General features: G+C 50.8%; 1 protein-coding gene across 1 annotated transcript in view; it reads left to right on the top strand.

The window, feature by feature from the left end:
• The first annotated feature begins 8,005 nt into the window (after positions 1-8,005).
• Positions 8,006-26,481, top strand: part of Cotl1 (coactosin like F-actin binding protein 1) — a 33,435-nt gene continuing 14,959 nt past the window's right edge. Inside the window, exons 1-2 of the mRNA XM_036189144.1 lie at positions 8,006-8,274; positions 8,373-8,455. Of these exons, the coding sequence (XP_036045037.1) occupies positions 8,198-8,274; positions 8,373-8,455 (160 nt within the window). The 5' untranslated portion in view covers positions 8,006-8,197. The remainder of the gene's footprint in view (positions 8,275-8,372; positions 8,456-26,481) is intronic.

Raw genomic sequence — 26,481 nt, 5'->3', positions numbered from 1 at the left:
GAGTTGTCTTGTTTAACAGAGAAAAGAGTAAAACTTGATGAGTTTTTTTGTTTTGTATTTCACAAGCACTGGTGTTTTGCCTGCATGTATGTTTAGGGGAGGGTGTCGGATCTCCTAGAACTGGAGTTACAGATGATTATGAGTTGTTATGTTAAGTGCTGGGAATTGAACCCAGGTCCTCTGGAAGAGCAGCCAGTGCTCTTAACTGCTGAGATAGCTCTCCAGCCCTCTAAAATTTGATGATTTAAAACCATTGTCCTCTAAAATAAAGCACAATTTTCTAATATTATTTTACTCATATTTTGTTCTTGGTGCAGCCAAATGTTCATGTTGTGTTCAAAGTTCCTAGTATTTTTTAAAATGTTTATTTATTTACTTACTTTATGTATATGAATGTTGCCTGTATGTTCATTTGCACACCAAGAGGGCATTGGATCCCCTGGGACTGCAGCTATATAGATGGTTGTGAGCCACCATGTGAGTGCTGGGAATTGAACTCAGGACCTCAGGAAGAGCAGCCAGTGCTTTTAACCAGCTCCCATTATCCCTCCAGCCCACCCATCCCCCAAAGCATTTTCTTAAAAAAAGAAAGAAGAAAGGAAGGAAGGAAAGAAAGAAGGAAGGAAGGGAGGGAGGGAGGGCGGGAGGGAGGAAGAAAAGGAAGGAAGGAAGGAAGGAAGGAAGGAAGGAAGGAAGGAAGGAAGGAAGGAAGAAAGAAAGAAAGAAAGAAAGAAAGAAAGAAAGAAAGTGAAGGAAAGGGAAAAAATGTGTTGCTCTGGCTTGATCATCTTGTGGCCCGGCTGAACCTCCTACATTACAGTATCCTAGAGACTGGCCCAACACACCATTCTTGAGAATACGGTGATATACTAGCGACAGGCGGGATTCGGCTACATCAGATTCCACTAGAGCTGAGCAAAGGCAGTGAAGGTACCTGAAGACAGGATTCAAAGCAAACGCTGGGAAGACTTCCGACAGCTGCATAAAGATTGTGAGTGAGGGAAGAATATGGTCCCTGCCTGCTATGTCAAGTACCACATCTTCAAAGAGAAGATGTGTAGGCACCTGTTATGGTGACTAAAACCAACCTCACTTCACAAGCAAAACAAACCAACAAACCAACAAACAACAAACAGACAAAAATCAAAACCAAACAACCCACTTGTCTTGTTCATAGTTGATGGTGCCAATAAATTGACACGCTTCACTCTCAAAAAATTACATTTATTTATCTTTGTGTGCATGGGAGGAGGGGTGCACTCTAGGGCCTGCCAGATGGTTCAGCCAGTGAAGGTACTTGCTGCCAAGGCTGACGACCTGAGTTCGATCCCTGGGACCCACAAGTTGGAAGAAGAGAAGTGATAAAGTTGTCCTCTGACCCCCGTATCTTTCCACTGTAGCATGCAGGCTTGGGGCTGGTGCCTCCCCAGTCCTTAGCCAAAAGAGATCTTCACCTCTGCGCACCCCCCCCCCCAGTCCCAAGCAGTAGAAACCCAGGTCACATTGTCTGAGGAGCCAGTAGCCAGGAGCCCTGAGGCAGCACCTTCAGGTCCCACTTGGACAGCTTAATCTTTCCGACATCCCTGAGAACCTCTTTTTAAAGCGTTCACAATTGGTGAGAACGGCTCATTCCATAAATAGCCCTGTCATCTATAAATAGCCCTTCTTCCCAGGGAGGCACCTGTTTCAAGGTGCAGCCACTTGCTGAGGAAGGAGAGTCAGGTGTGCCCTCTTTCACCTGGCAGTTCAGCTGAGGAGGAACTTTTCCCCTTCAGTTTTTAGCCCCAAGGAAAATGTGGGAACCGCGGCCCTGACCTCAAAGAATCTGTCAGGGTTCTGCGAGGACAGAAATACAGCAATTGAATATGATGGGGTCTGCTGTTTCGTTTTTAAAGATTTAAAAATGTCTCTCTCTGTGTGCATGAGTTTATAAATATTATGTGTGTGCAGGTGTCCGTGGAGGCCAGAGGGTGTCAGATCCCCTAGAACTGGAGTTACAGATGGTTGTGTGACATACGTGGGTGCCGGCAACTGAACACGAATCCTTTGAAAGAGCAACATATGCTTTTAACCATTGAGCCATCCCTCCAGCCCTTGGTTTTGAGACAGGGTCTCATGTAGTTTAGGCTGGTTCTCCTTTCTCTGCCTCTTGCATGCTGGAGTTACCTTTCTATCTGAGTAAATAAGGGTTTTTTGTTTTTGAAGACAGGGTTTCTCTGTGTGTAGCCCTGGCTGTTCTGGAACTCTCTCTGTAGACCAGGCTGGCCTCGAACTCACAGAGATCCACCTGCCTCTGCTTTCCAAGTGCTGGGATTAAAGGTGTATGCCACCACTGCCCAGCTAAATAAGATTTTTTTTTCCTGAGACTGGGTTTCTCTGTAACTTTGGAGGCTCTCCTGGAGCTTGCTTTGTAGACCAGGCTGGTCTCTAACTCACAGAGATCCACTTGCCTCTGCCTCTCGAGTGCTGGGATTACAGGCATTTGCTACCACTGCCCGGCAATATTCTTAAAAATTCAGCACAGAGTTCTCTCAAACCCTGGGTAGCCCAGCAGCCGGACTCAGTCTCGTGATTTCCAAACTCTGCTTCCTAATGGAGATGTCAGAACCTCTGAGGTCAAATGGCCTAGGTGTGAATGGCATCTTCACTGTGTCTAACCCCCTCATGTGGGTCACAGCTGTAATCCCAGTATTCAGGAAGCTGAGATAGAAGGATTTCAAGCTCAAGGCCAACTTGGGCTATATAATAAGAGGCTGTAACAAAAACAAAACTATCCCTAGAAGATGGCTTCAACTCCTATCTGGGCTGATACAAGAACAGAGTAACCTCCAGCCGAGCTGATACAAGAACAGAGTATCCTCCAGCAGAGCTGATACAAGAACAGAGTACTCTCCAGCTGAGTTGAGAATTAACTGAGAATCAGTCATGCACAGCCAGGCATGGTGGAATGCACTTGTAATCCTAGCACTTGGAAGTGGAGGCTAGCCTGGGCTACATAAGACCTGTCTCCAAAAACCAAGGTGTAAAAGGGTGGATATGATCAAAACACATTGTATACATGTATGACATTCTCTAAGAAAAATTACGTAAGAAGCCAATCAGCTGATGAAAACAGCCCCACAGAACTTAACACAATGTATGGCAGTCTGTGCAGGATCACAAGACATCGTACTTGTTAATGCCAGATAAGTAACAGATAGGATTATGATGTCATTACTATTAATGTTATAAAATGCTGCAGTGGCTTGGCTTAAATGGAGTTGCAATTGCCATTTTATACATTACCATATATATTGCTTATCTGGGTAGGCATGGTCTTGGAAGGAGGCTACAAAGGAGCTCACAGAAATCAGTGTCTCCAGGCTGTGGCCACTGTCTATCTCTTGGGACAGTGACAGGTCCCAGCAAGGCCTTTGAAATTGGAGGGGTGTGTGTGTGTGTGTGTGTGTGTGTGTGTGTGTGTGTGTGTGTGTCGCACGTACACACACATGTGTATACAAGTTCTTACTCCATAGCCCTGGCTGTCCTGGAACTTACTCTGTAGATTCAGCCGACCTGGAACTTATGTCAATTCTCCTGTCTCTTTCTCTGGGGGTCCTGTGGTTATAAGTGCAGGCTACCACACCCAGCCAGATTACTTTCTGTATTGTGATTGTCTACGGAGCCCAACTGAGAGCAATTGCTCCCAGCACAGCTGAGTAGATTGACAGAATCAAGGTTCCGTGGCAAACCAACTCTTTTACATGTTCAGTCCAATAGAGGGCGCCCTCAGCAAGGAGCAGAAAGAACAGTTGATGGCCCTAGGGAATTAATTTCTCCACTCAAGTGATAGGCAGCATGGTGCCTGGAATACAGAGCCAGGAGACAGTGGCAAGGTCAAGTACACTTTTTGATAATAATTAATACTTTCTTCTTTTCTTTTGTTTTTGAGGCAGGGTTTTCCTATGTAGGCTTGGCTAGCCTGGAACTCACTATGCAGCTCTAGCTGATTTACAACTACCTCTGCCTCCTCCGTGTTGGGATTAAAGACCATGCACCACCATGCTCTTTGGTAGTAATTTCATATGAATAAATAATATATTCACATGGTTTAAAAACAAACCAAGTCTGGTCATAGTGGTGCAAACTTTTGGTCCCAGTACTTGGGAAGCAGAGGCAGACAGATGGACCTCTGAGTTCGAGGCCAGCCTGGTCTACAGAGTGAGTTCCAGGACAGCCAGGGCTATACAGAGAAATCTTGTCTCGAAAAACCAAACCAAACCAACCAACCAAACAATCAAAAAACAGAAGATGGAGAGATGGCTCAGTGGTTAAGAGCACTTGCTGCTTTCAAAAGGATTCAAGTCCAGTTCCCAGAACCCAGATCAGGCAGCTCACAACTTCCTGTAACTCCAACTTCAGGGGATCTGATTTCCTCTTCTGGAATCTTTTCATGTCTTTAAGGGTCATCTGAAGGCCTGGCTTGGGGGCGCACACCTGCAATCCCTGCATTTGAGAGGTGGAGGCAGGAGAATCAGGAGTTCAGAGTTACCCTCTGCTGCACAATGAGTTGGAGGCCAGTTTGGGCTAGATGAGACCCTATCTCAAACACACAAAGAGAACAGACAGGAATCAGTAAATGCTTGCTGTGGTTGAACGAGGTCCTGATTTGACCCCCTGAACTCATATTTAAAACATAAAGCCACATGTGGTTGTATTTGTGATCCCAGTGCTGGGGAGGTGAGGAAAGTGGAGACAGCTGGACCCTCGGGGTTCAATGGCCAGCCAGACTAGCCTAGTTGGTGAGCTCCAGGCCATCTAGAGAGCCTGACTGAAAGGCATCTGTGGTCCTCTGCTCCGCTCACACATGCTTATATGGAAGGAACACACATACATTGAGAGAGAGAGAGAGGAGAGAGAGACAGGGACAGAGAGAGACACAGAGAGACAGAGAGAGGCACTGGAACTGACTGGTTGCACATTTGAATATTCTTTGTGATTTGTGTGGGAAATAGTTTTCATGGCTTTGGTTTTTTGTAGGGGGTGGTCCTACTTTTTCTTGGCAGCCCACCCATATGTGTATTTATGTACATATGTACATAAATATGTATGTATGTAGGTTTTTGTTTTGTTTTGTTTTGTTTTTTTCAAGGCAGAGTTGTGTGACAGCCCTGGCTGTCCTGGAACTCACTCTGTAGACCAGGCTGGTATGTGTGTAGTTTGTATTGAGACAATCTCATGTAGCCCAGGATGGACTTTAATTGGCTAGGTATCTGAGGACCAACCTGAACTCCTGATTCTCTTGCATCCATCCCCCAAGTCCAGGACAACAGGTGTGTGTCTCTATACCTTTTATTTTTTCGAATGTGTGTGTGTGTGTGTGTGTGTGTGTGTGTGTGTTATATGTGTGTGTGTGTGGTATATGTGAGAAGGTGTGTGCCTGTGTGTGTGGTATATATGTGTGTGTGTGTATGTGTGGTATATGTGTGTGTATGTGAGAGGGTGTGTGTGTGTGGTATATGTGTGTTCTGGGTTTTTGTTCTGTTTTGTTTTTGTTTTTGTTTTTTGGTTTTTGGTTTTTCGAGACAGGGTTTCTCTGTAGCTTTGGAGCCTGTCCTGGACTAGCTCTGTAGAGCAGGCTGGCCTGGAACTCACAGAGATCCACCTGCCTCTGCCTCCTGAGTACTGGGATTACAGGTGTGCGCTGCCGCCACCACCACCCGGTGTGTCCTGGGTTTTAAGTTTCGGTTAGAAAGACCTTTTCTATTCCAGGCAAGAAGGAAGCACCTCATGTTTTCTTCAGGCCCTTTTGGGGTTTCCTTTATTCATGTTTTGACACTGATCCCTGCCATAGACAACACCCATCCTTTCCAATGGCCATCTTCCCTTCCCTTTACCAAGGACCACTGTGAGCTACATCAGTTAGGAATTTGTTTTATCCTCTGTGTATGTATGTATGTACGTGGGCACATGCATGTGCACATGCATGCCATAGTATACTTGTGGATCTGGAGGATGATCTGAGAAAGTTGGTTCTCTCCCTTCTTTTTTTCTCTCTCCTTTCTTTGTGTGGGTCCCAGGGATCAAACTCAGGTCATCAGGCTTTGCACCTCCTGTTTTGACTTTTCATTCATGATTCATAGCAGCATCTCACAGCTGTCTGTAGCTGCTGTGCTGTCCACCCACCACGATTAACCCACTACTGATGGACAGATTCATTCATTTCTTTTTGTTTTGCTTGTCAAAGATTCTAATTTCCCCTCCCTCTCTTCTTTTTTTTTTTTTTTTTTTTTTTGACTTATCTTATTTTCATCTGTGTGTGCGTGAGCGCATGTGTGCAGATGCCTACAGAGGTCAGAAAAGGGCATCAGATGCCCCTGGAGCTGTAATTACAGACACAGTGCTGTGAAAGAAAATAAAGTCCTCTGGAAGAGGACAAACCATCTTTCTCAACTTGAGACAGGGTCTTATTTTGTAGCCCAGGCAAGCCTGGAACTCAGTATGTAGCCCAGGCTGGTTGTCAATGTACAATTCTCCTTTCTCAACCTCCTGAGTTCTGAGATGAAGGGTGTGAGCTGCTGTGCCCAGACTAATCTTTTGGTTTTGTTTTTTTTTTTGGTTTTTCGAGACAGGGTTTCTGTGTAGCTTTGGAGCCTGTCCTGGACTATCTCTGTAGACCAGGCTGGCCTCGAACTCACAGAGATCCACCTGCCTCTGCCTTCTGAGTGCTGGGATTACAGGCTTGCGCCACCACCGCCCGGCATCTTTTTTTTTCCCCCCTTCTTTTTTCATTTAAGGTCCTGGGGAGAGAACCTGGGACCTCACAGATGCTGGACCACTGGGCCACACCCTCAATCTCAAGGGTTCTCCTATCTGTTGTACATTGTTCCTGATCTTTTCAGTTTCTGTCTAGGATTCTTTTGAGTTAATTGCAAACCAACAATGACCTCTTTTGATGTCTGCCTTTGCTTATGCACATCATTTCAGTTAAAGCTGAAGGCGTCCAGGGAGGTTGGCCATGTTATTCTTACCATGGGAAGAGAGCATACTCTTGGAAGAGTTTCAGGCCTTGCTCCATGGCTTGGGGTTGAGAATTACATTGGGCACAATTCCAGAGCTGGGTCTCCAGGGTCCACCTTTCACCTGCCTGTAGGACAGACAGTGGATCAGGAGTGAATGAATTACCCAGTGAGGGAATTAAGGCTCCCCCCCACCAGTCAGCTCTTGCTCTAGAGCCCAATGAGACTGTAGGTAGCCAGGCTACAAGGTCAACAGTGATCCCCAGTCTGCCCCTTTCCAAATGAAATGCTTCCTTCTTTCCAGTTCCTCCCATTCCAAATCCACAGGGCAGTGGCCTGCCTTGCTAGCCTAGCTTATCAGACTTGCCGGGTTAACTTATCCTCCTGGGGGTGAGGGAGTTCTGTAGGAGCTCTGCAGTCCAGCTCCCTGGTGAAGGCGAAGGAGGAGAAGAGAAAAAGAAGATTCAAGAGAGAAAAGGAAGAAGGGTGGAAAGGGTGGAGGAGGAGGAAGGAGACCTTGGGGAGGAGGGAGAAGGGACTTGGGGGTGGGATAAACAGGATAGATGAGAAGAGGGGAGAACAAGGAAGAGGTAGAGAGGAGAGGGAGGACAACCGGGTGAGGGAAGGAGAGGATGGGAGGATAAGAGAGGGAAGGAGGAGGGAGAGAGAGATTGGAGAACACAGAAAGTGGTGGAAGAAGAGAGGGACTGGGGCCCACAGAGTGGGGAGAGGAAGAGGAGGAGGAGGAGGAGGAGGAGGAGGAGGAGGAGGAGGAGGAGGAGGAGGAGGAGGAGGAGGAGGAGGAGGAGGAGGAGGAGGAGGAGGAGGAGGAGGAGGAGGAGGAGGAGGAGGAGGAGGAGGAGGAGGAGGAGGAGGACGAGGACGAACGACGAAGAGCCCCTCCTCCAGTCTTCCGCGGAGTTGCGCAATTCACCCAAGCTAGGATTGGCCTCTGGATGTGCGAGACACTCCGCCCCCGGCCCTCGTGACCAATGGCGACGGAGGGGCGTGGCCTTCCTGGGACTAGAGTCCCGGCGCGCGATCAGGCTCCGTCTTAGCCGCAGGCGCCTCTCTGAGAAACCGAGCTGGTTGGTCTGAGTAGCCGTCGTCCACCCCCCAGCTCGCTCTCAGCTCCCGCTCGACCCTCGCTGCCTGTCAGGGGCGCGCTCACTGGCTCCGGCAGTGTCCTCGCGGCGGCCATGGCCACGAAGATCGACAAGGAGGCGTGTCGCGCGGCGTACAACCTAGTGCGGGACGACGGCTCGGCAGTCATCTGGTGAGCAAAGCCGCGGGGCCCCCGGTGCCCGTAGTGACTTGCTTCGCGCCGCCGCCGCTGCCGCTCACCTCTGTTTCTTTTCTTCCTCCAACCCAAAGGGTGACTTTCAGATACGATGGCGCCACCATTGTCCCAGGCGATCAGGGAGCGGATTACCAGCACTTCATCCAGCAGTGCACAGGTAGGGTGACCAGAGACCCTTTGGGAGAAGGTGGGCACCCTGGGCACCGAGGTGTTGGGCATCCAAGGAGCAGCAGATCCAAGTTATTGTGTGTGTGTGTGTGTGTGTGTGTGTGTGTGTGTGTGTGTGTGTGTGTGTGTGTGTGTGTGTCTTTTTTTTTTTTTTTTAATTTGAGGCAGGGTCTCACTATGTATCCAGGGTGACCTCCAACTGGCTATCCTCCTGCCGCAAGCGTCTAGTACTGGGGTTGTGGCGTGCACAGCCATGCCAGGCTCTGATCTGAGCTTCCTAAAGTCCCGTGTGTGTCCCTCACCTCTCACCCTCTTTGGACATCCCCAGAGGCAGAAGCGACCGGTGCAATTCTTCCCTGGGCCGTGTCAGACCCCTTCTTCCGCTCCCTGTGGTTCACTGGGTTTCCAGGTCAGATCCGGCAGTTCCAACTCCAGTGTCCAACCCTATCCACCACCCTCTCTGATTGGTCAGTGAACAATAACAAGGAAGCCCCTTGGGGGCTGCAAGCTAAAGGCAGAACCCAGGGCCCCACCCTCCTTTCTCCTTCCATCTTTGTCCGTATCTGCTTCTTTACAAGCCTTTAATTTGAAGAGTGCAGAGCCACGTACTAAGAGCCGATGCCTGATGTTGCTATAGGAGGTCTGGAGAAAGTGAGGCTTACTTGGGAGATCGGAGTGGACAGTTTCTTTTGGAGTGAATGGCCATTGACTGGGGTGGGGCATGGGGGAAGCGCTGGGAGCTGAAGTGCCCCATGGTGTGGTGTGAAGGAATCATGCAGATGTGTGGCTTACTAAAAACACCAAATGGGAAACCTAAGGTTTGTATGTGTTCTAAGCTTCCCTGGGGTGTGTGGCCCATGAAGGAACACATGGTCTGAGTGGCCACGGCCCCTTGGAGAAGCAGAACACTGAATACACAGATCTTTTAAGGAGCTGGTGGGCAGTACAGCTCAATATTCTGCAAACAGAGGCAGGAAGATGGAGAGTTGGAGGCTAGCCTGGGCTGTGCACCCCTCCCCCCTGCCACCCACCCACCCCCAAGGGGGGGAAGAGCCTTTAATGAGATTGGAGATCCTGGGTCCTAGTGTCCCCTATTGTCTTTGGCTTTGGAACTAACTTCAGACAAAGGCAGGCCACTTGGAAGCTAGGGTGTGGACTCCCAGCAGATGGCTCTGGGTTTGAATCCCACTGGGGCTGCTTCCCAGCTGGGTGGGTTGGGGACAGGTCCCTGTGGGGGCCACAGTTCCTCACCTGTCCTCTCTTAGCGCTGTTGTGAGGTTGAATGATCTCAAGTGTGCAAGTGTTCAGTACGGTGCTTGTCAGAGTCACTGGTGACATACAAACAAACAAACAAACAAAAAAACCAAGTCAAGGTCATGTGACTTCTTTCTTTAACAGTTTTCTTTTCCCTTTATTCCTCTTCTTTTTTAGTACTGAGTATGGAACATAGTGTATGGAACATACCCTGCCATTGAGGCACATCTCAGCCTTTTAAAGATTAAAGCATTTTATTTTGAGACAAGTTTCCACTCAGTAGTCCAGGCAGGCCTTGAACTTGCTATCTTCCTACATCTGCTTCCTGGTTTGTGCCACCTGGCTCCTTAATTGCTTTCTGGCCTCCAACTTGCTATGTAGCTGAACCTGGCCTGGAACTCCTGATCCTCCTGCCTCTGGCTCCTAAGTGCTGGGATTGTAGGTGTGCATCACCATGCCTGACTGCATAACTTTCTTAATTGAATCATCTTTTGTGTTTGGTTCATCTCAAAGGGCATTTACTTTGTGCCAGGTGGTACTAAGATCTGTGTGCGATCATGTGTTCATGTGTAAGTGTTCTCCTGGCTAAAATGTCTCCTGGGAGTTGCTGCTAGACCCTGTGTTCATCGCTTTTGTAAATAATTCACTTAAAACATCACTGGTGTAAAGTGCAACTCAGCACTGCTGTGGAGTCAGTGTGCAGGCTTCTGGCTCCAGAGTAGGGCTGTTCTGACTGCAGTGAATGCTTCCACAGCGAGGCAAGTGCAGGCTCAACTTTCCCCAGAGTTGGTGCACCGTCAGCAGGATTGGTCTCATAGTCTCTGGGGCTGGGTGCTGGCCACTTACCTCCTCACAAAATCCAGCTTTTCCCTCCTCACCCAGAGCCCATCCTCAGCCCTCTTGCCTCTCTGACTGTTTTCTCCACCAAGCTGGAGAAGGTGCCAGAGGAAGGCCAAGCATCCTGGTGGTAGATTCCTGACTGATGCTCATGGCTGTTGGGACATCCGGCCTGGATGCTGCTTGGGGGACACTTCCTTCCTCTGGCGGGCTGTGGCTTTCTGCTTAGGTCTCCCTTCGCTCACCCTCTACAGGGATGGGATGGCAAACGTCTGGCGGATGAGCTAAAAATGCTCTGCAGGCTGCTTGTTGGTCCTTGTGAATGGGCTGTGGGATCCCAGGCTCGTCTGCTGCAGCTGCAGCCTGTTTTTTTTCCCCAGCCATCTGGTGGACAGTGTACAGATGGTTCTGCTTGCCACGTCTGCTCTCTGCCCCTCCCCTGCTGAGCTCTCCTGAGCCAGGGACCCGACCCTCAACATTCCTACTTGTAATCTTACCTACCACCTTACCTGACCTGTGTGTCAGCCATGCTTCCTGTGGGCTGACTCCTTCTGAGGATTGCAAATCAAGACCCAGAGAGTTTAAGTGACTTACCTGCCACCACACAGCTAGGAAGAACAGAGCTGGGACTGGATTCTGGATCCCATTGCTCTTGGCCCTGAGGAAGTGGTTTCGAGTCTTGTTCCTTGTGGGATGGTTTGCAGATTAGAAGGTCATGTTTACTTACTGTGATGTAGGGAGAGCCCTAAGTCCCCGTCAGCTGCCCTGGCAGTCCCCAGAAGAAAGGCCTTTGTCTTGTTTCCAAGCACCTCAGAGGTGTGCGGAGTACAACCCTGCCTTTCTTATGGAATTATTCTTCTTAATAACTACATAAAAATGAATAACAGAATGACTGTAAGTATTAGTTAACGAAGTTACTTTCACTCCTTTAACTTCCATCCTGAGACTCCCAGTGGGTGCCTAGCCTAGCACACAGTGAGTCCACCCACATCCTGCCTGTGATGGCCTCCTGTGGCACTAACCTTAGCCTGGGTCTGTTTGCAGTAGCTGCTCAATCCGTGGGGAGAAGTGGTTGCCATGGTGTTGAGGGGTTCAAGCTGTGCCAGTGTTCTGGGTTCAGATTCATGTTCCTGAAGCAGGCAAGCTGCCCATCTGGTGACCCTTCTGCCACAGTGGAGTCAGTCAGAGTGTATGCTTAGGGTGTAGTAAGTTCTTCAGATGCCAGTGAGTAGGACTGGCATTTTGTTTGGGCATGGAGGTCATGCAGAAGTGGGGTATATGCTTGAGAGCAGCAGAAAGGTGAGGACTAACAGATAGGGGAAGCAGCTGAGCTGGGATAGGGACTTTGGGGATCCCCAAGAGCCACGTGGAACCAGGCAGCATCACGGCTCAGTTCACAGAGGTGGGGGGACCATTTGCCAGAGAGGGTGCGCCATCCATGTGTCATCTGTAGAGGGGCCTCATAGGTCTGGTATGGGTGACAAGGCAGAGGCTCCAGCTGTCTGGAGTCACGTTTTGTTTTTGTTCTGTACAGACAGCCCAAGAGTCTTTGTGTGTGTGTGCACATGTATGTGTGGGTGCATGCGTATGTGTGCCCATGTGTGTGAAGTCAGTGTCAATGTTCTCTTGATCACTTCCATGCATGCACGTGCCATGGTGCACATGTGGGGGGGTGTCAGTGGACAGTTTGTGGGAGTCTCCTTCTGTCACCTGGGTTCCGGGGATCAAACTCAGGCTGCCAGGCTGGAGAACAGGCACTGCCGTCTGCTGAGGCCATTTTGCTAGTTTACCACCTTGTTTTTTTGAGATAGGGTCTTATACTGAAACTGGAGCTCACCCCTAGATGACCAGTGCACCCCAGTGGGGGCTTACTAGCATGCTGCCATACCCAGCTGGGAATGGTATGAGTCTGGGAATCCAGACTCAGGTCCTCGTGCTTGTTCGGCAAACCCATTATCAACCAAGGCCCCCCCCCCCCCCCACCCCCCAGCACGCATGCGCACACAGCTGCCCAAGATTCTTTTAGAATATTCAGAAACTCAGTGCAAAGAAGAGGTGAAGACCATTCAGAAATGCCTTCCCTCTTTCATTTGTGGTCTGTTAGCCTTTGTACTCATTCATTCTATGCTCCAGTGGCTACTCAGTAGTCTTGTTCTGGGAATCCAGGGGACATGTCACAGCATAGAAATCCCTAAACCCACAAATGTTTCATGGTTTCCCAAGAGGACGACCACGTGACCATGGACCTCATTTTTTTTTTTTTTTTGTCTATACTCTTGAAATATTTCTCTGTATGTATTTTCTGATCCCAAGTGGGACCAACCTGTGGCTGTAGGACCATCCACCTTCCCTGACGGGGCTGACCTACCGCCTGTCTTTACTACTTTCTGTGTTTTGTTTTTGGTTTTTTCTCTTTTTCCTAGGGTCCCTTTAAAACGGCTACATAATATTCTTTCTGTCAATTGCAACATTGTCTAACCAGTCCTCCTGTGTAGACCCAAAGTCTTCCCGACAAGCCTGTTTTCTTTTGGAAAGCACCCAGGCTTCTGGGAATGCATCCAGGTGTAGATTTTAGAGCCTGTGGGGAACAGCACAGCTAAAGGTCCAATCTGCTAACTGAAGACTGGCAGTGCTGTGTGACCTTGGGCATGTCTCCCAGATTCTCTGTTTCTGCATCTATGAGATGAGGGTGACTGTGGATGGTGAAGGGATGGGATTCAGAAGCACTGCCCACAGAAGGTAGATGCTCAATGTGTTTAAAGCTACATGGCAGTCTTAGGAGGTGCCTGGCCCGGCCGGGCAGGTTGAAGGAAACTGGATGTGTAGGGTGGTCCCTGGAAAAGGAGTGTCAGCGATGAGGCTTGGTTGGCAGAGGTGCTGAGTGAACGCTAGGGCGGGTGAGACTCCCATGGGGCGCTGGTCAGCCCACAGCGTACTAGCCTAAGCCTCTTTGACTGAGGACACTGTCCTGCATCTTGTCCTTTGTGGGAGAGGGTTGCAGGGAAAATGGCTCTCGGGTGACATGTGATCCAGACTTGGCCAATCAGAGAAAGCCATCCCCACCACACTGATTAGCTCTGGGTTGGGGGCTCACATGACTCCTCAAGCTGATCAGGCTTGCTCCTGGAACTGGACTTTGGACAGGGCTCTTGGGAAAGAGTCCCTTAATCTTTCTCTGGGATTAAACCTGGAGAGAATAACAAAGGCTTGGAGCTCACAGGACCCATTTGCCTCTGACAGAGAACCTGTGGACATCTCAGGCAAAGGTCAGGGTTGAAGACCAGTTGGCAAGGCTTACACACCCTTGATCCAGCCATGCTTGAAGCTATTTCTATAGATTGTTCACTTCCCTGAGCCATTTGGTTCCTTTTTTCTTTCCTTCTGAGATAGGGTCTTAAAACTGTAGTCAAGGTTGGTCTGAAATTCACTGTGTAGCTCAGGCTGGCCTTGTAGACTTAAAATAATCCCCAAGTGCCATGATTAAGTAAGGTATGATGATTATTAATCCTGGTAGATTATTATTTTATTTGCCATCAAGGGTGGTGAGTAGCTTGGATACTGTTTAGTCTCCACTGATGCTTCCCCCACATTCTGTTGCTGAGTACATGGGCTTTGTGGTAGCCTTTTGGCTTTATAACTTGCTGAAGTTTGTTCTTGCCTTTTGGTTTGTGGCCATGTTTGCAGGTATAGGCTGGTAGCTGTCTGTCTTGGTCATGAGTAGTCAGTGAGTGCCCCTCTCTTTAGAACACCCCTAATCTTCGCCCTCAGGAGCCAATGCAGCTTTGGCAGCCTTCCCTCTAGTTTCCTGGGTGTTCTAAACACCTCCCAGCCTCCCCTTTGCGGCTTTATTTCCTTTATTTTTTTTAAGACTTTCTCACTGTGAAGCCCTGGATGGCTTGGAACTTGCTGTATAGACCAGGCTGTCCCAAAGGCGCAGCAATCCACCTGCTTCTGTCTGCTGGGATTAAAGGCACAAGCTACCACCAAGGCCAACCTCTTTGTCTTTTTTTTTTTCCACTTTACTTAGCTCTTCTGGTGTCACCAGAGACCTCAGTCTTCAGAGAAAAGCCCTGCCCCCTCCCTCCGCCCTGCCCCCTCCCTCTGCCCAGCTGGCTGGGGCTTCTTCACTGCTCTTTCTTCCTCCTGCCTCTTCTCTTTCCTGCCTGTCAGTCTGAAAGCTCTTAGGGCTCCACCCTTCACGGTGGCCTTGTCTCACATTTACTGAATAAGGCCTTTGGGCTGACTTGGGTCCTGTTCTTGACCCCATGACCTGGTCCTCCAGCCATGGATGAGTTCACTCCACAGTTCACTCCACCATAGCATTTTTATGGCTTTTGTCCACAAGACCCCTGGGCTGGGAATGACCTAGAATGCCCTTCAAGACAGGTTAGGAAGCTAGCTAGCACACACACCTCTGGCCTCACTGGTGCCTAGATCCTGGCACACATGGGGGTCCTTTCCTAAATGTCTCCCAGTTAACAGGGACTCGGGATTGGGGATTTAGCTCAGTGATAGAGCAAGGCTGTGGGTTCAGTCCTCAGCTCCAGAAGTAAAAAATAAATAAATGGGACTCAAAACAGCAACACCTGTAGGCAGTGTTACCTCCATCTTGCCACGGAAGAGCCCGTCCATTTCCTTTACCATGTCGAGGTGGACAGTGGAAGGTCTGCATGCTGAAGCATTGCCCCCTGCAGCCCACCCCTCTCTTCCTGTGGGTGGTCTTCCTGCCTGCTGTCTTCCTCCTTTTTGCTTTCCAGGAGGGCTTCTGTACACTTGTTAAGGCCCGAGATAAATGTCATCCTTGGCCTAATGGTGCTGCCCACATATGTAGATAGCATTCACTCATGGGTGTGCTTGTGCGTGCGTGCGTGCGTGCGAGAGAGAGAGAGAGAGAGAGAGAGAGAGAGAGAGAGAGAGGGGGGGGGGGGAGGGAGAGGGAGAGGGAGAGGGAGAGGGAGAGAGAGATTGAGATTCGCCTTGCAAGGTCCTGAAGAGACTTCACATCTTGGGACTGGTGATGTCCATCTCGGTGATGTTCGTGGTAGCCAGGGCCTGAGCTCTTCCCTGGGAGTGTGCTATTCCCCTGACTGGCCTGAGTCATGGCTTCTTTCAGTGCTGACTCTCCAGTCTTCTGTGTCCACTTCAAGACGGAAACCCATGCTTCCTGGCCTCCAGTCTCTATTCCACGTGAGCTGTGTGACCTTGGCAAGGCCCCTAGCTTCTCTGTGCCCAGTCTAACCCTGTAGCCTCAGCCACCTTCTGTCCACCCAGCCTGCTCAGTTTTCTCACTGTTTTAAATTAGGTGGGTGCAGGCCAGGGGGTTGGGGGGTGGGGTAGACTCAGGAAGTGGGGAACAAGGGTGTGGGTTGGGTGGGGCAGAAGGGAGGAGAAGCAGGAAAGGGAACTTGAGCCGGCTGGTGAGGGTACAGGTACCCAAAATGGCATTCTTCTGGGACCCTTGAGGATCTGCTAGGAAGCTGGGGCACACTACTACCGGTTTATGTCCCCCCTTCATTGGTTGAGGGGTGTCTTCAGACCTGAGGGCTGCGTGGGACTAGGCTGCATCTTTGTGTAGTCAAGCAGCCAGAGGTTTCATAGACAGGCCATAAGTAGAGCAGCCCAGTGTTCTGGAGGCCAATGCTCCTTGGAGCATGAGGCAATCAATACCCAAGGCTATGCCCACATGTACCCTCCTATCCCTGCTAGGATCTGAGCCTAGGACAGGAACCTGGTCTGTTTCACACTGCTGTATTGGGACCATACAAGAGTGCATGGACAGCACCCCACCCCACTATTGCGTAGGTGGTCCCCAGCCACATCTGAGGGCTGAGCCTGCACAGGAAGTCCCACTGTCCCTTCCTGAAGTGATAGCCTAGTAACCAGTGCAGAGCAAATGGCCCCTGTCGATGTCCCTGACCATATGACTGCTTTGGCCCTGTGCCAGGCATCTTCCTGCAACTCTGTGTCCCAGAGTGCCTCTCCCACTGATTTTCAGAGTTGGCTGGCGGCCTCAGAGCATCAGTCCCCAGAGGCCTGTTTCCGAGAGTGGGATTTTATATTGCCTTTTAATATTTATGTCATCGCTGCACTCTGGAATTAACTTGCAATAGGTCTGGCGTGGGGGCAGTCCTGAGGATGAACTTGTGCGTGTAGGGAAGTACAAGCATGGGGCTGCAGCCCCAGCCCTCCTCTCTTCCTCGTTTCGTTTTGAAATAGAGTCTTGCCAAGTTGCCCAGGATGCTTTTGAAGTTAGAGTCCTGCCTCAGCCTTCCTAGGAACAGGGTTGACAGGCCTGTCCTAGGGGTTCTGGCTTGTTTATTATTAAGTTTTATGGAGGCAGGGTCTGGGCAGCCCTGGCTGGCCTGAGACCCATGGTCCTGCGCCACTTGTAGGCCCCGAGAGTGTTTCCAGCTTTGCTGGGCTCCCACTGGTCCTCCTGTACTTAGGTTGACTGGTTTTTGTCTTTTGCTGTTTCTGCTCGTCCCTGCCTGTAGTGAGCAAGTCGATATCATTAATAAGAAGAGTGGCTAATGGGGACCTTCCTGCGCCCTTGGCTGGGTCCTCGACCTTCCCCTTCAAAGCCAGCAGTGTCTGTCTAGTTCTTTCTCATGCTAGCTCCTGGTCCTGACTCTCCTCCCTCCCTTCTCTCCATTTAGAACCTAGTGGGAGCATTTTGCCAAGCCAGTACCCCAGGGGCATCCCTCATCCTCCACCAAGTTACAGTGGGAGAGTCCCCGGGCCATGTGAGGTCACCGACACAGGTTCTGGGGGTCGGAACACTGATGTCAGGCGGACGAGAAAGTAAACAAAATAAAGTTTAAATTGTAAAGAAAGGGGGGAGCCCCTCCCCCAGATGGCAAAGGATAGTGATAAAGTGAGGTCATGTTGGGAAGTGGCAGGACCCAGCCCAAGCAGCCCAGGCCATAATGGGGTACTGGGGTCCTCTGGCTGGACACCCTTAAGATGTCCCTGTGGACTGCTGGTCCCCAGGGTGGGTTCTGCCTGTCCAGAGACCTGTATTCCCCAGGACCCGCTGCTCTGTGGCTTCAGGTGCATCCTCCAGTACCTAGCCTATCTCACCTTCCCTGCCTGTCTTCTGCAGTCTCTGCTGGTGCCCTGTGGTTGCCATGGTTACCAGTGGTGTTCTTGTCTTCGTTACCATCTTACTAACTCCTTCCTTCCCTCCCTTTTTTTTTTTTTTTTTTAAGCATAGTTTCTTCATGGCACACAGGCAGGCCTTAAGACCATAATCCTCCTGCCTCAGGCACTGGAGTATTATAATGACAGGTATGAGCCTTTGTGCTGAGCTTGTCCAGCCACTTGCAAAACTTTGCTATGTGTCAGGCTTGTTCCTGTCACCTGAGTCCACTGAGGGACAGCAGACTGTGTGACTGTCTGGAGACCGAGAGGGGACTTCTCCACATTCCCTTGATGAGAGCAGCCAAGCCCTCCTGTGTGCTCTTGCTTGGTGATACATGAAGGAGGCATGCCCCCCACCTTACAGCCTCCCCCAGGCCCGCAGCCCTGTGTGTGTGGATGCTTCCGTCTCTCCGTGCCCCTTGGTTTGAAGTCAGGGTACAGATGTTGTCAGCTGCTAGGTGGCCCTGAGCTCTCTCTGTACCTCCTGCTTGTTCTCTGGGGATGAAGTCACATTGACAGTGCCCAGGGGAATGGCACCTCCCACTGCACTGAACAGTTGACACTCAGGACTGAAAGCTCTCGAGACCACAGAAGTGACTGTTTAAGGCTCTTACTGAGAGTGTGCCGTGTGCCAGACACCAGCTGGGCGCTAGGATTAATAAGAACATGATGTAGCCTTCCAGGCTGTGGCACTGTTGATAGAGGGCTTGCCTGGGGTGCAAGAGACCCTGGGTTCAGGTCTCATGGCTGCACCAGCCAGACATGGTGGCACATGGTGTAATCCAAGTCATTCAGTCCCTTGGAGGTAGCAGCAGGGCAGTCACGAGTTCAAGGTCATCCTTTGACTGTGCAGTTCAAGGCTAGCCTAGGCTACATGAGACCTTCTCCAGGCCAACTTAGCTTTTAAGATTTGGATCAAATCCGATCCGATCCATGAGGCCTTCCTTGATCACAGTCCCCAGGAAGAGCTAATTTCTTTTTTCTTCGATGTTCCAATAACACTCAAGCATCTGTTCGGGTCTTAGTGTCGTGGGACTCATAGTTTGCTGGACTGGTTTTTGAGGGTAGGGATTGTGTTTTCTTCAGTAGTCTCCAAATCACAGGTTGGCTGTGTGCTTGTCCAGTGACTGACTTAGCAAACTACAAAGAGCAAATCCAAGACTACAGATCGGTACTTGCCCTGGCTGCCAGTGTTCTAGCAGTCACACCCCACACACCATACTGGCCCTAGGGTGTCTTGCTGAGATGCTCTACAGCACTTTATCTTCCATTTAAGGCTGAGGGAGATAACTGATTAAACAAACACCTGTGCTTTGTTCTGGGGAAGCCTGGGTCTCTTAGTGTAATTTGGGTCTCCCTGCCAGCTTGTTCCCTGGGGCTCCTCTTCCTTTCCTCTCTGCACTTTCTTGTGTTCTTTGTCCAGCTAGGAAAGCCAGGTCTCTGGTGTTTGATGAGGACCCAGTTAGCCAGGGATGGTTTGGGCTGGCGTGGGTTGAGGGAGGGGCTGCTGCGGTGTGTGTGTGGAGGGGGGCACTCACAGTGTATGCCATGTGATCACAGATACAAAAGTCTACGTACAGATGCCTGTGAGATCACACCGGAGACCCAGCTTCCTATCCTCCAAGAAAACAAGCCCTTGTAGACAGAGCCTTCAGTTCTGGGCTTATGTGAGCTCAGCCTTGCTCACCCCTAGGCATGACTACCACTGAGCCACATCCTTGCTCTGCTTTTACTTTTCATTTTCAAATAAAATTCCATTAAGTTGACCAGATGGGCCTTGAACTTGCAATCCTCCTGAGAAGCTAGGGATGTAGCTCCGTTGATGGGATAATTGCCAAGCACGCTCAAAGCCTTGATTTCACTCCCAGCACCATAGAAACTACATGTCGTAATCCTGCCACTCAGGAGGTAGAGGCAGGAAGATCAGAAGTTTAAGGTCATCCTAGGCTACACTTGAGTTTGAGGCCAACCAGGACTACATGAGACCCTGTCTTTAAAAGTGTGTGTGTGTGTGTGTGTGTGTGTGTGTGTGTGTGTGTGTGTGTGTGTGTTTGGGACCAGAGGGTGCTAGTGCACTTATTTTGTCCTGGATAACCAGGGGCTGCTGTGTGGTCATGAACAGAGAGGCCGTTTGTTACCTAGCATTTTCCTTGCAATTTCAAGTCAGCCTGAGGCTCCCACCTTTTGGCCTCATCCATTCATCTATCCATCCATCCACCCATTCATTCATTCATTCATTCATTTTCTGTGCTAGGGATAGAGTATATCTATCTATTGCACTATACTCACAAAGTATGATGAGGGCAGAGGGGAAGAGAGAGGTGTCCCTTCAGTAGTACAGCTTCTGTCATAGGAGTGTGGGCTATGCCAGCCTCTTTCCCCTGTGATGGAAAAAGATCTTCATCCCCTTTGGGGCTGTGCCCTCTGCATGGCCCTACAGGAGCCAGGATGCAATGCCTGTGTCCAGCCGCCTCTAGGCTTTGGCAGGATGTCAAAGCTCTTTCTGCTTCCTCCCAGCTTCCTGGAGTTGCAGCCCTCCCCTCCAGCCTGCAGCCTCCTCCTCCTCTCCAGCCTGCACCCCCACCCTGACTGCAGCTTCCTTCCCTCCAGCCTGCACCCCCCCATCCCCGCCCCCACCCCGACTACAGCCTCCTCCTCTCCAGCCTGCACCCCCCCACCCTGACTGCAGCCTCCTTCCCTCCAGCCTGCACCCCCCACCCCCGCCCCCACCCCGACTGCAGCCTCCTCCCCTCCAGCCTGCAGCCTCCTCCCCTTGGAAAGATGACTGCTCAGCTCTTTGGTGTGGGGGTGGTTTCCCCTTTCTGAGCCTTTGTTTGCACAACTTAGCAGGCTGTGAGGAAGGTCAGGAGTTGTGTGAGCCGATCTGGGCTTGGGCCGCGTCCTTCTGCTTCTTTCTCCTTTTGTCTTGCTCAGAAGTTCAGCTTCAGGGCAGAAATAGCAAGAATCATTCTCTTCTCCTCTACTTTCCATTGGCCGATGGTTCATTTATACACTGCCTGTGCCGTCCCTGGCACGGGGACATAGGAACTGGACAGATGGCTTAAAAGATGCCAGGTCTGGTAGGTCACTCCTGTGATGATGGCACTGGGGAGGCTGAGGCAGGAGCACTGGTACAAGTTGGAGGCGAGTTTGGGCTGTGTAGTGAGTTCCAGGCTAGCCATGGCTAAAGATGAGGCTCTTGATCAAAAGATTGAGACATTTTCAGAGCCTCTTCCGTGGGCAGCTTTGTTTTTGCTCATTCATATTTCTGCTTATTCTACACATAGTGTGTGTGCTGCAGGATGAGGAAAGTCGCTGAGTGGTAGAGAGTGGTATGTGGCAGCTCCTTGGTCCCCAAGCTTCAGGGCAGGCTTTGGGGAATAATAGCAGGAGACTGGCAGCCTTTGGCAAGAAGGCAGGGCCTTGGTCAGTGTGGATGCAGTGTTGGGGGTCTCTGTGGTGGGAGGTGGAGGGAGAGGGGATGAGTCACAACCTAACAATCCACTGGGATTTCGAATTTGGGTGGGAGGAGAGATCAGTATGCACCGTCAGCAGTTCCAGTCAGCGGTTCCGGTCAGCGTGGTGAGGACCTACACTACACTTCTTCGGGAGACATCCCCACAGCAGCCTGTCCTAGAGGCTTTGTAGATTGCAGAAATTCTGACTTCCCCATCCCCCCTTCTGGTCACTCCCTCCTTTGATGTCTCTGTTCCTCCCACATCCCCATTGCTGTCCCTGCCCAGCATCCCTTGCCTGAACCCCAGCTGGCTCTCTTCTTTACTCTGCTAGGGACTCCCTCCAAGCCTTATCCTCATCCTCACCGAAATCCTTCCCTCTTCCAACTTGAAAGGAGAGGGCACATTTGGTGACAGAGCAGGAGAATGGTCGTGGGGGCTATCAGGAGGAGAAGGAACATGAGAAGAAAGCCGAGCACCCCTCAGACAGTGCCCTGGGTCAGGCAGCGCACTGAGCAAGCCCTCTGGCTCCCCACTTTGTTCCTGGGAGCTTGCATTGGTTGCTCCCTCAGCCCGTGAGGAGATGCGGGTCAAGGTTTTCTGGGTAGAGTTTGTCTGTGGCTTTCATGAGAAAAGCTCACTGGATATGAGGAGGGTGTCACAATTCCTGGACTGGAGATGGAGTGTCCTGTGCAGTCACCCTGGGCCTGGCACACATAGGGAGGGCACAGAACTTGGGTTAACCCTCCAGCGTGGGCCTGGCCTCATCTTACTCTCGGGGATGTTCCCCATGAGATGGACTAACGTGGATTTGTAATAGATGCCCCAGTCATTGGGATGAAGGCTTCTTGACTCATTAGGCGAGCAGTGAGGTTGTCTGAAGCGTCTGGATTCCCTGTGACATTGCTCAGAGGCCCCTTGTTTTCTGCTGTGGCTTTTGAGGGGCTTGGGGGGAGGGCGGGTCTCAGGGACAGTCCTGTCACCTTTGATGGCTATGTCTCCGATCCTACAGAGGGTCATGTGGAAAAGGGGGACCAGGCCCTTCCTTCAGGAGGCCTGGCCCGATCACTTCCTCAGAATGGGGGCGGGGTGGGGGTGACAGGAGGAAGGGGTGGGGCTGAACTCTGAGTACTTCTGCTTCCCTTCACTGGAGCTCTCTTGTCGTCTTCTGTCCCCACTAGCTGCAGAGGTTCGTCCCTATGCTGGAGCCCCTCCATCCTCACCTTACCTTATTCTTTCCACAGTGGCTCTTTTTTTTTTTTTTTTTTTGGTTTTTCAAGACAAGGTTTCTCTGTGTAGCTTTGCACCTTTCCTGGATCTTGCTCTGTAGACCAGGCTGGCCTCGAACTCACAGAGATCCGCCTGCCTCTGCCTCCTGAGTGCTGGGATTGAAGGCGTGCGCCACCACCGCCCGGCTCACAGTGTCTTTTGAGCTTTGGCCCAGAAGAGTCACCTCAGGGCCTTGTTCAGACTCAACTCCTGAGCCTCCCCCCAGAGTTTCCAGATCAGCAGAGCACATGGCCTTTGGGGTCCTGTGTGTTGAAAGACTAGGACCGTGCATTGATTGAGTACCATGGTTCTAGACTTCAGCAGAGAAGCAACTTCTAATTCCTTACCGCCCAACTCACTGGGGACAGAGTATCACTGAGGTGATGGCAGCAGGCCCAGGTGCCAGCCTTCTGGCTAGTTTGCCACCTTAGCATGTGTGTGTACAAATGTGGACACATGGGGAAGTTCCCCCAGCTCTCCTGGGCGCCCATTCTCCTGTATGAGGAATGTGTAGCTTAGGGTGTGTGCTCTGACAGCCGTTTGTTGCTGCTGCTGTTGTTTTTCGAGACAGAGTTTCTCCGTGTAGTTTTGGTGCCTGTCCTGGATCTCGCTCTGTAGACCAGGCTGGCCTCAAACTCACAAGATCCACCTGGCTCTGCCTCCCAAGTGCTGGGATTAAGGGCATGTGCCACCACTGCCCGGCAGCCTTCCTGTTTTGAGAAAGGAGCGGGAATGGATTTCACAAAAGGGCTGCCTGCTCTCCTGGGCTGCCAGAGTGGCAGCCCGGGGCTTTGAAGCAGGGGTGAAAATGCTGCTGAGCCCCACAGTCCTTCTGTCGGCCCTCAGCTGACAGCCTGTCTGGCCAGGTCTCTAGTGTCCAGCATAAGTGCAATGTCACTCTGGATTTCTGAAAATGTGCCTGTCAGCAGTCTTCTTGAGCAAACTTCGGCTAGATAAGCACTCAGCCGGTCACTCCATATGTGGCCTCCCTCCCCCCATGGTTTTTTTAAATGAAGTCAGTATGGGGTTCTGGAAGGTTCCCAGTGCCTTTAGGGGGTGTGTGTGGCTTACTTTCGGTGCACAGGCTAGTCCTTAGAACACAAGATTTACTGGGTAAGCTTGCTAGTGGCTCTTCAAAGGACATCAAGGGGCTGGCAAGATGGCTCGGTGGATAAAGGTGATTGCCACACAAGTCTGACAACCTAAATTCAATCCCCAGAACCTACATAAAGGTGGAAGGAGGGAATTGACTTTTTAGATTTATCCCCTGACCTCCATATACATACCCCGCATCACTTACATGCACAGTTAAATAAAAATTTAAAAAGAACTATGGTGGCTGGAGTGGATGAGAGATAGACTTGAGAAAGTCCCTGTGGCACAGGAAAGCTGACCAACACTGGGGAGGGTGACGAGAGGCAGGCAGGCAGGGAGAGCTGACGCCTCTGGCAGGCTCTGGGCTTGGCTCAATGGACGGTGAGGTCAGGGGCTCCAGCCACTGCCCCACACAGAGCCTTTGGCAGTGACCCACAGTCGCTGGGCCCAAGAGTCCACATTGACACTGTAGAACTGGGAAGCGGTTTCTATGGAAACCGACACTGGTTGTCTTTTGTGTGAAGGCTGGTAGGGAGGGGGCTGGGATGGGCACCTGCCTCCCCTGTAGACCAGGGTGGAATTCAGTCAAACATTTCAGTGCTGGTTGTTGGGACCAGTACCTAAAACACTGCCCACACACCCACCTCTCTCATGCTGGGAAGTGTACTCAGCTACCCATGTCCCCTGCTTTGTATCTGTGTCAGCCTCAAGGCCTGTGTCCCTGTAACCTAGAAGCCTTCATCTTCAAGAGTTCAAGGTTAACCCTGGACCACTCAGGAGCACCCTGGCAACCCGCACCATGGCAGTAGCTTCAGATGGAAGGTTCTATCTGGTGGGCCACCAAGGTCTATAGCATGAATGTCCCCTCTTCACAGATGGTGGACAGAGTGTGGAGCTGCCATTTTGGAAGCAGCTCCAATGTCCATCAGATGATGGGTAGATAATCGTGCCGTGGGATGTTCTGGGTCCTGAGGGAGTCATAGAAATATAGGGTGTTTCAGAGCTAGCTCAGTTAGTGAAGGGCTTGAGGCCCTGTGTTCTATTCCTAGAGCCCACATCAAAAGTCAGCGTGGTGGCATGCACTTGTAACCCCAGCCATGGGGAGGCAGAGACAGTGGGGCTCACTGGCCAGCCTAGCACACTTGGTAAGTTTCAGGCCAGTAGGAGACTCTTTCTCAAAAAACAAAGTAGACAGTACCTGAAGCACAGCACCTCCTGAGGTTGTTCTCTGACCACTACACACAGGCATGCACACTTTTACACACGCACAGGCGTACAACACACAGGTGAACCCTGAGAGCACAGTGATTTATGAGAGAACTTGGTCCCTCCAGGCCACGTGTGATGTGATTTTGCTCACGTGACTGTCTAGACCAGTCATCTAGGCAAATACAGAGACAGAGACAGGGTTAGTGGTTGCCAGGGGCTGCGTGAGCATGGGAGCAGCTGTTCCTGGGTCTGAGTTTCCTTTTTAGATGATGAGAATGTTCTGGAATTCGGCTATGGTGATGGTTGCATAGTTGTGGCCTTTAAAATGATGTGTCTGCGCATGCTCGAGCACACTGTTTTACCAGTGACATTTTTATAAGTTTCCAACTGTCAAACATTTGGATTTCGAAGAAAAAATTAAAAATGTAGAGTATCTCTACAATACTGTCATGTGAGTACAAGCTGCTGGGGCTGGCCAGATAGCTTGCTCAGTGGGTAAGGGCGCTTGCTGCCAGACCTCCCAGCCTGAGTTCAATCCCTGGTACCACCATGAAGAAAGGGGAGAATAGACTTTGCAAAGATGTTCTGACCTCTGTAACATTGCCTTCATGGCTATGGCACATGCCTCCCAGGGGGATAGGTGGTTCTGCCCCTGGGGACAGCTGAGAGTATGTCGGAGTTCTTTGCCTGTCACAACTTGGATGCTCTGGTCTTCAGTGGCGGAGGTTAGGGGGATTGTACAACACCGTGTAATGCATAGGACACTTGCACCAGAGTGACTTATCTAGTCCTGTGCCTCTCTTTTTCTTCCTTTTTTTTTTCTTCCCGTTTTTTTTTTTTTTTTTTTTTTTTGAGACAGCTTCTATGTAGTCCTGGCTGTCCTGGATCTCGCTCTGTAGACTGGGCTGACCTCACACTCACAGGGATCCGCCTGCCTCTGCCTCCCGAGTGCTGGGGTTAAAGGCGTGCACCACTGCCACCTCTCTCAGACGAAATGGCGGCGAGGGTTGGGGAGGGGGGACTGCACAGTGACTACAACACAGCTCTAATGTAGTTCAGGGGAGCAACTGCCCCAGTGTTTCCTTGAAAATGAGCATGCATGACGTAAGCAGCCTGGGTAGCCTAGCTTGCCAGCTGGAAGGTGTGTGTCATGGGCTCGCTGCTCTGCCACAGCCACCCTTGCTTGCATTGGCTATTGTCTCTCCTCCAGAGTGGCTTTCCCATTCCAAGTAGAACCTTAAAGATGACAGTGTCTCCTATAGGGCAAGCTGGCCTTGAACTTCTGAGCCTCCGACCTCCACCTCCCAAATGCTGGGATTACTTACAGGTGTGCACCAGCTCACCCAGTTTATGAGGTGCTGAGGATGGAACACAGAGCCTCCCTCAGGAGCACTGAGCACTCTACCCACTGTGCCATGCTCCTGGCCTGAGATGGTGGCTGTCTATCCCCAAATAACATTCGTGGTTTGAGCTTTGGCCAATGAAGGTCATAGAGGTGACAGCCAGGGAGGCCAGAGTGTAAATCCCAGTATTCCTCTTGCTGCTACCTGTCTTACCTGGAGTTGTCCCATGACCAGGCTATGCTTCCACTTCCCATCTGTGAAACAGGCATCAGAGAGGATGTCACTGAGGTCTGTGGGTACACACTTGTTTCCACCTCCTTACTGGGCACACACCTTGGCTCGTGGCCTCTCCCCAGGGAGATGGTGTCAGGGAGTCCTTACTGAGTGCCACACTCTCTTTGTTTTGGCTGCAG

Source organism: Onychomys torridus, chromosome 5 (assembly GCF_903995425.1).
Source record: "Onychomys torridus chromosome 5, mOncTor1.1, whole genome shotgun sequence".
Classification (NCBI taxonomy): Eukaryota; Metazoa; Chordata; class Mammalia; order Rodentia; family Cricetidae; genus Onychomys; species Onychomys torridus.
Note: the sequence above shows the minus strand (reverse complement) of the source record. Positions and strands in the feature narration are given on the sequence as shown.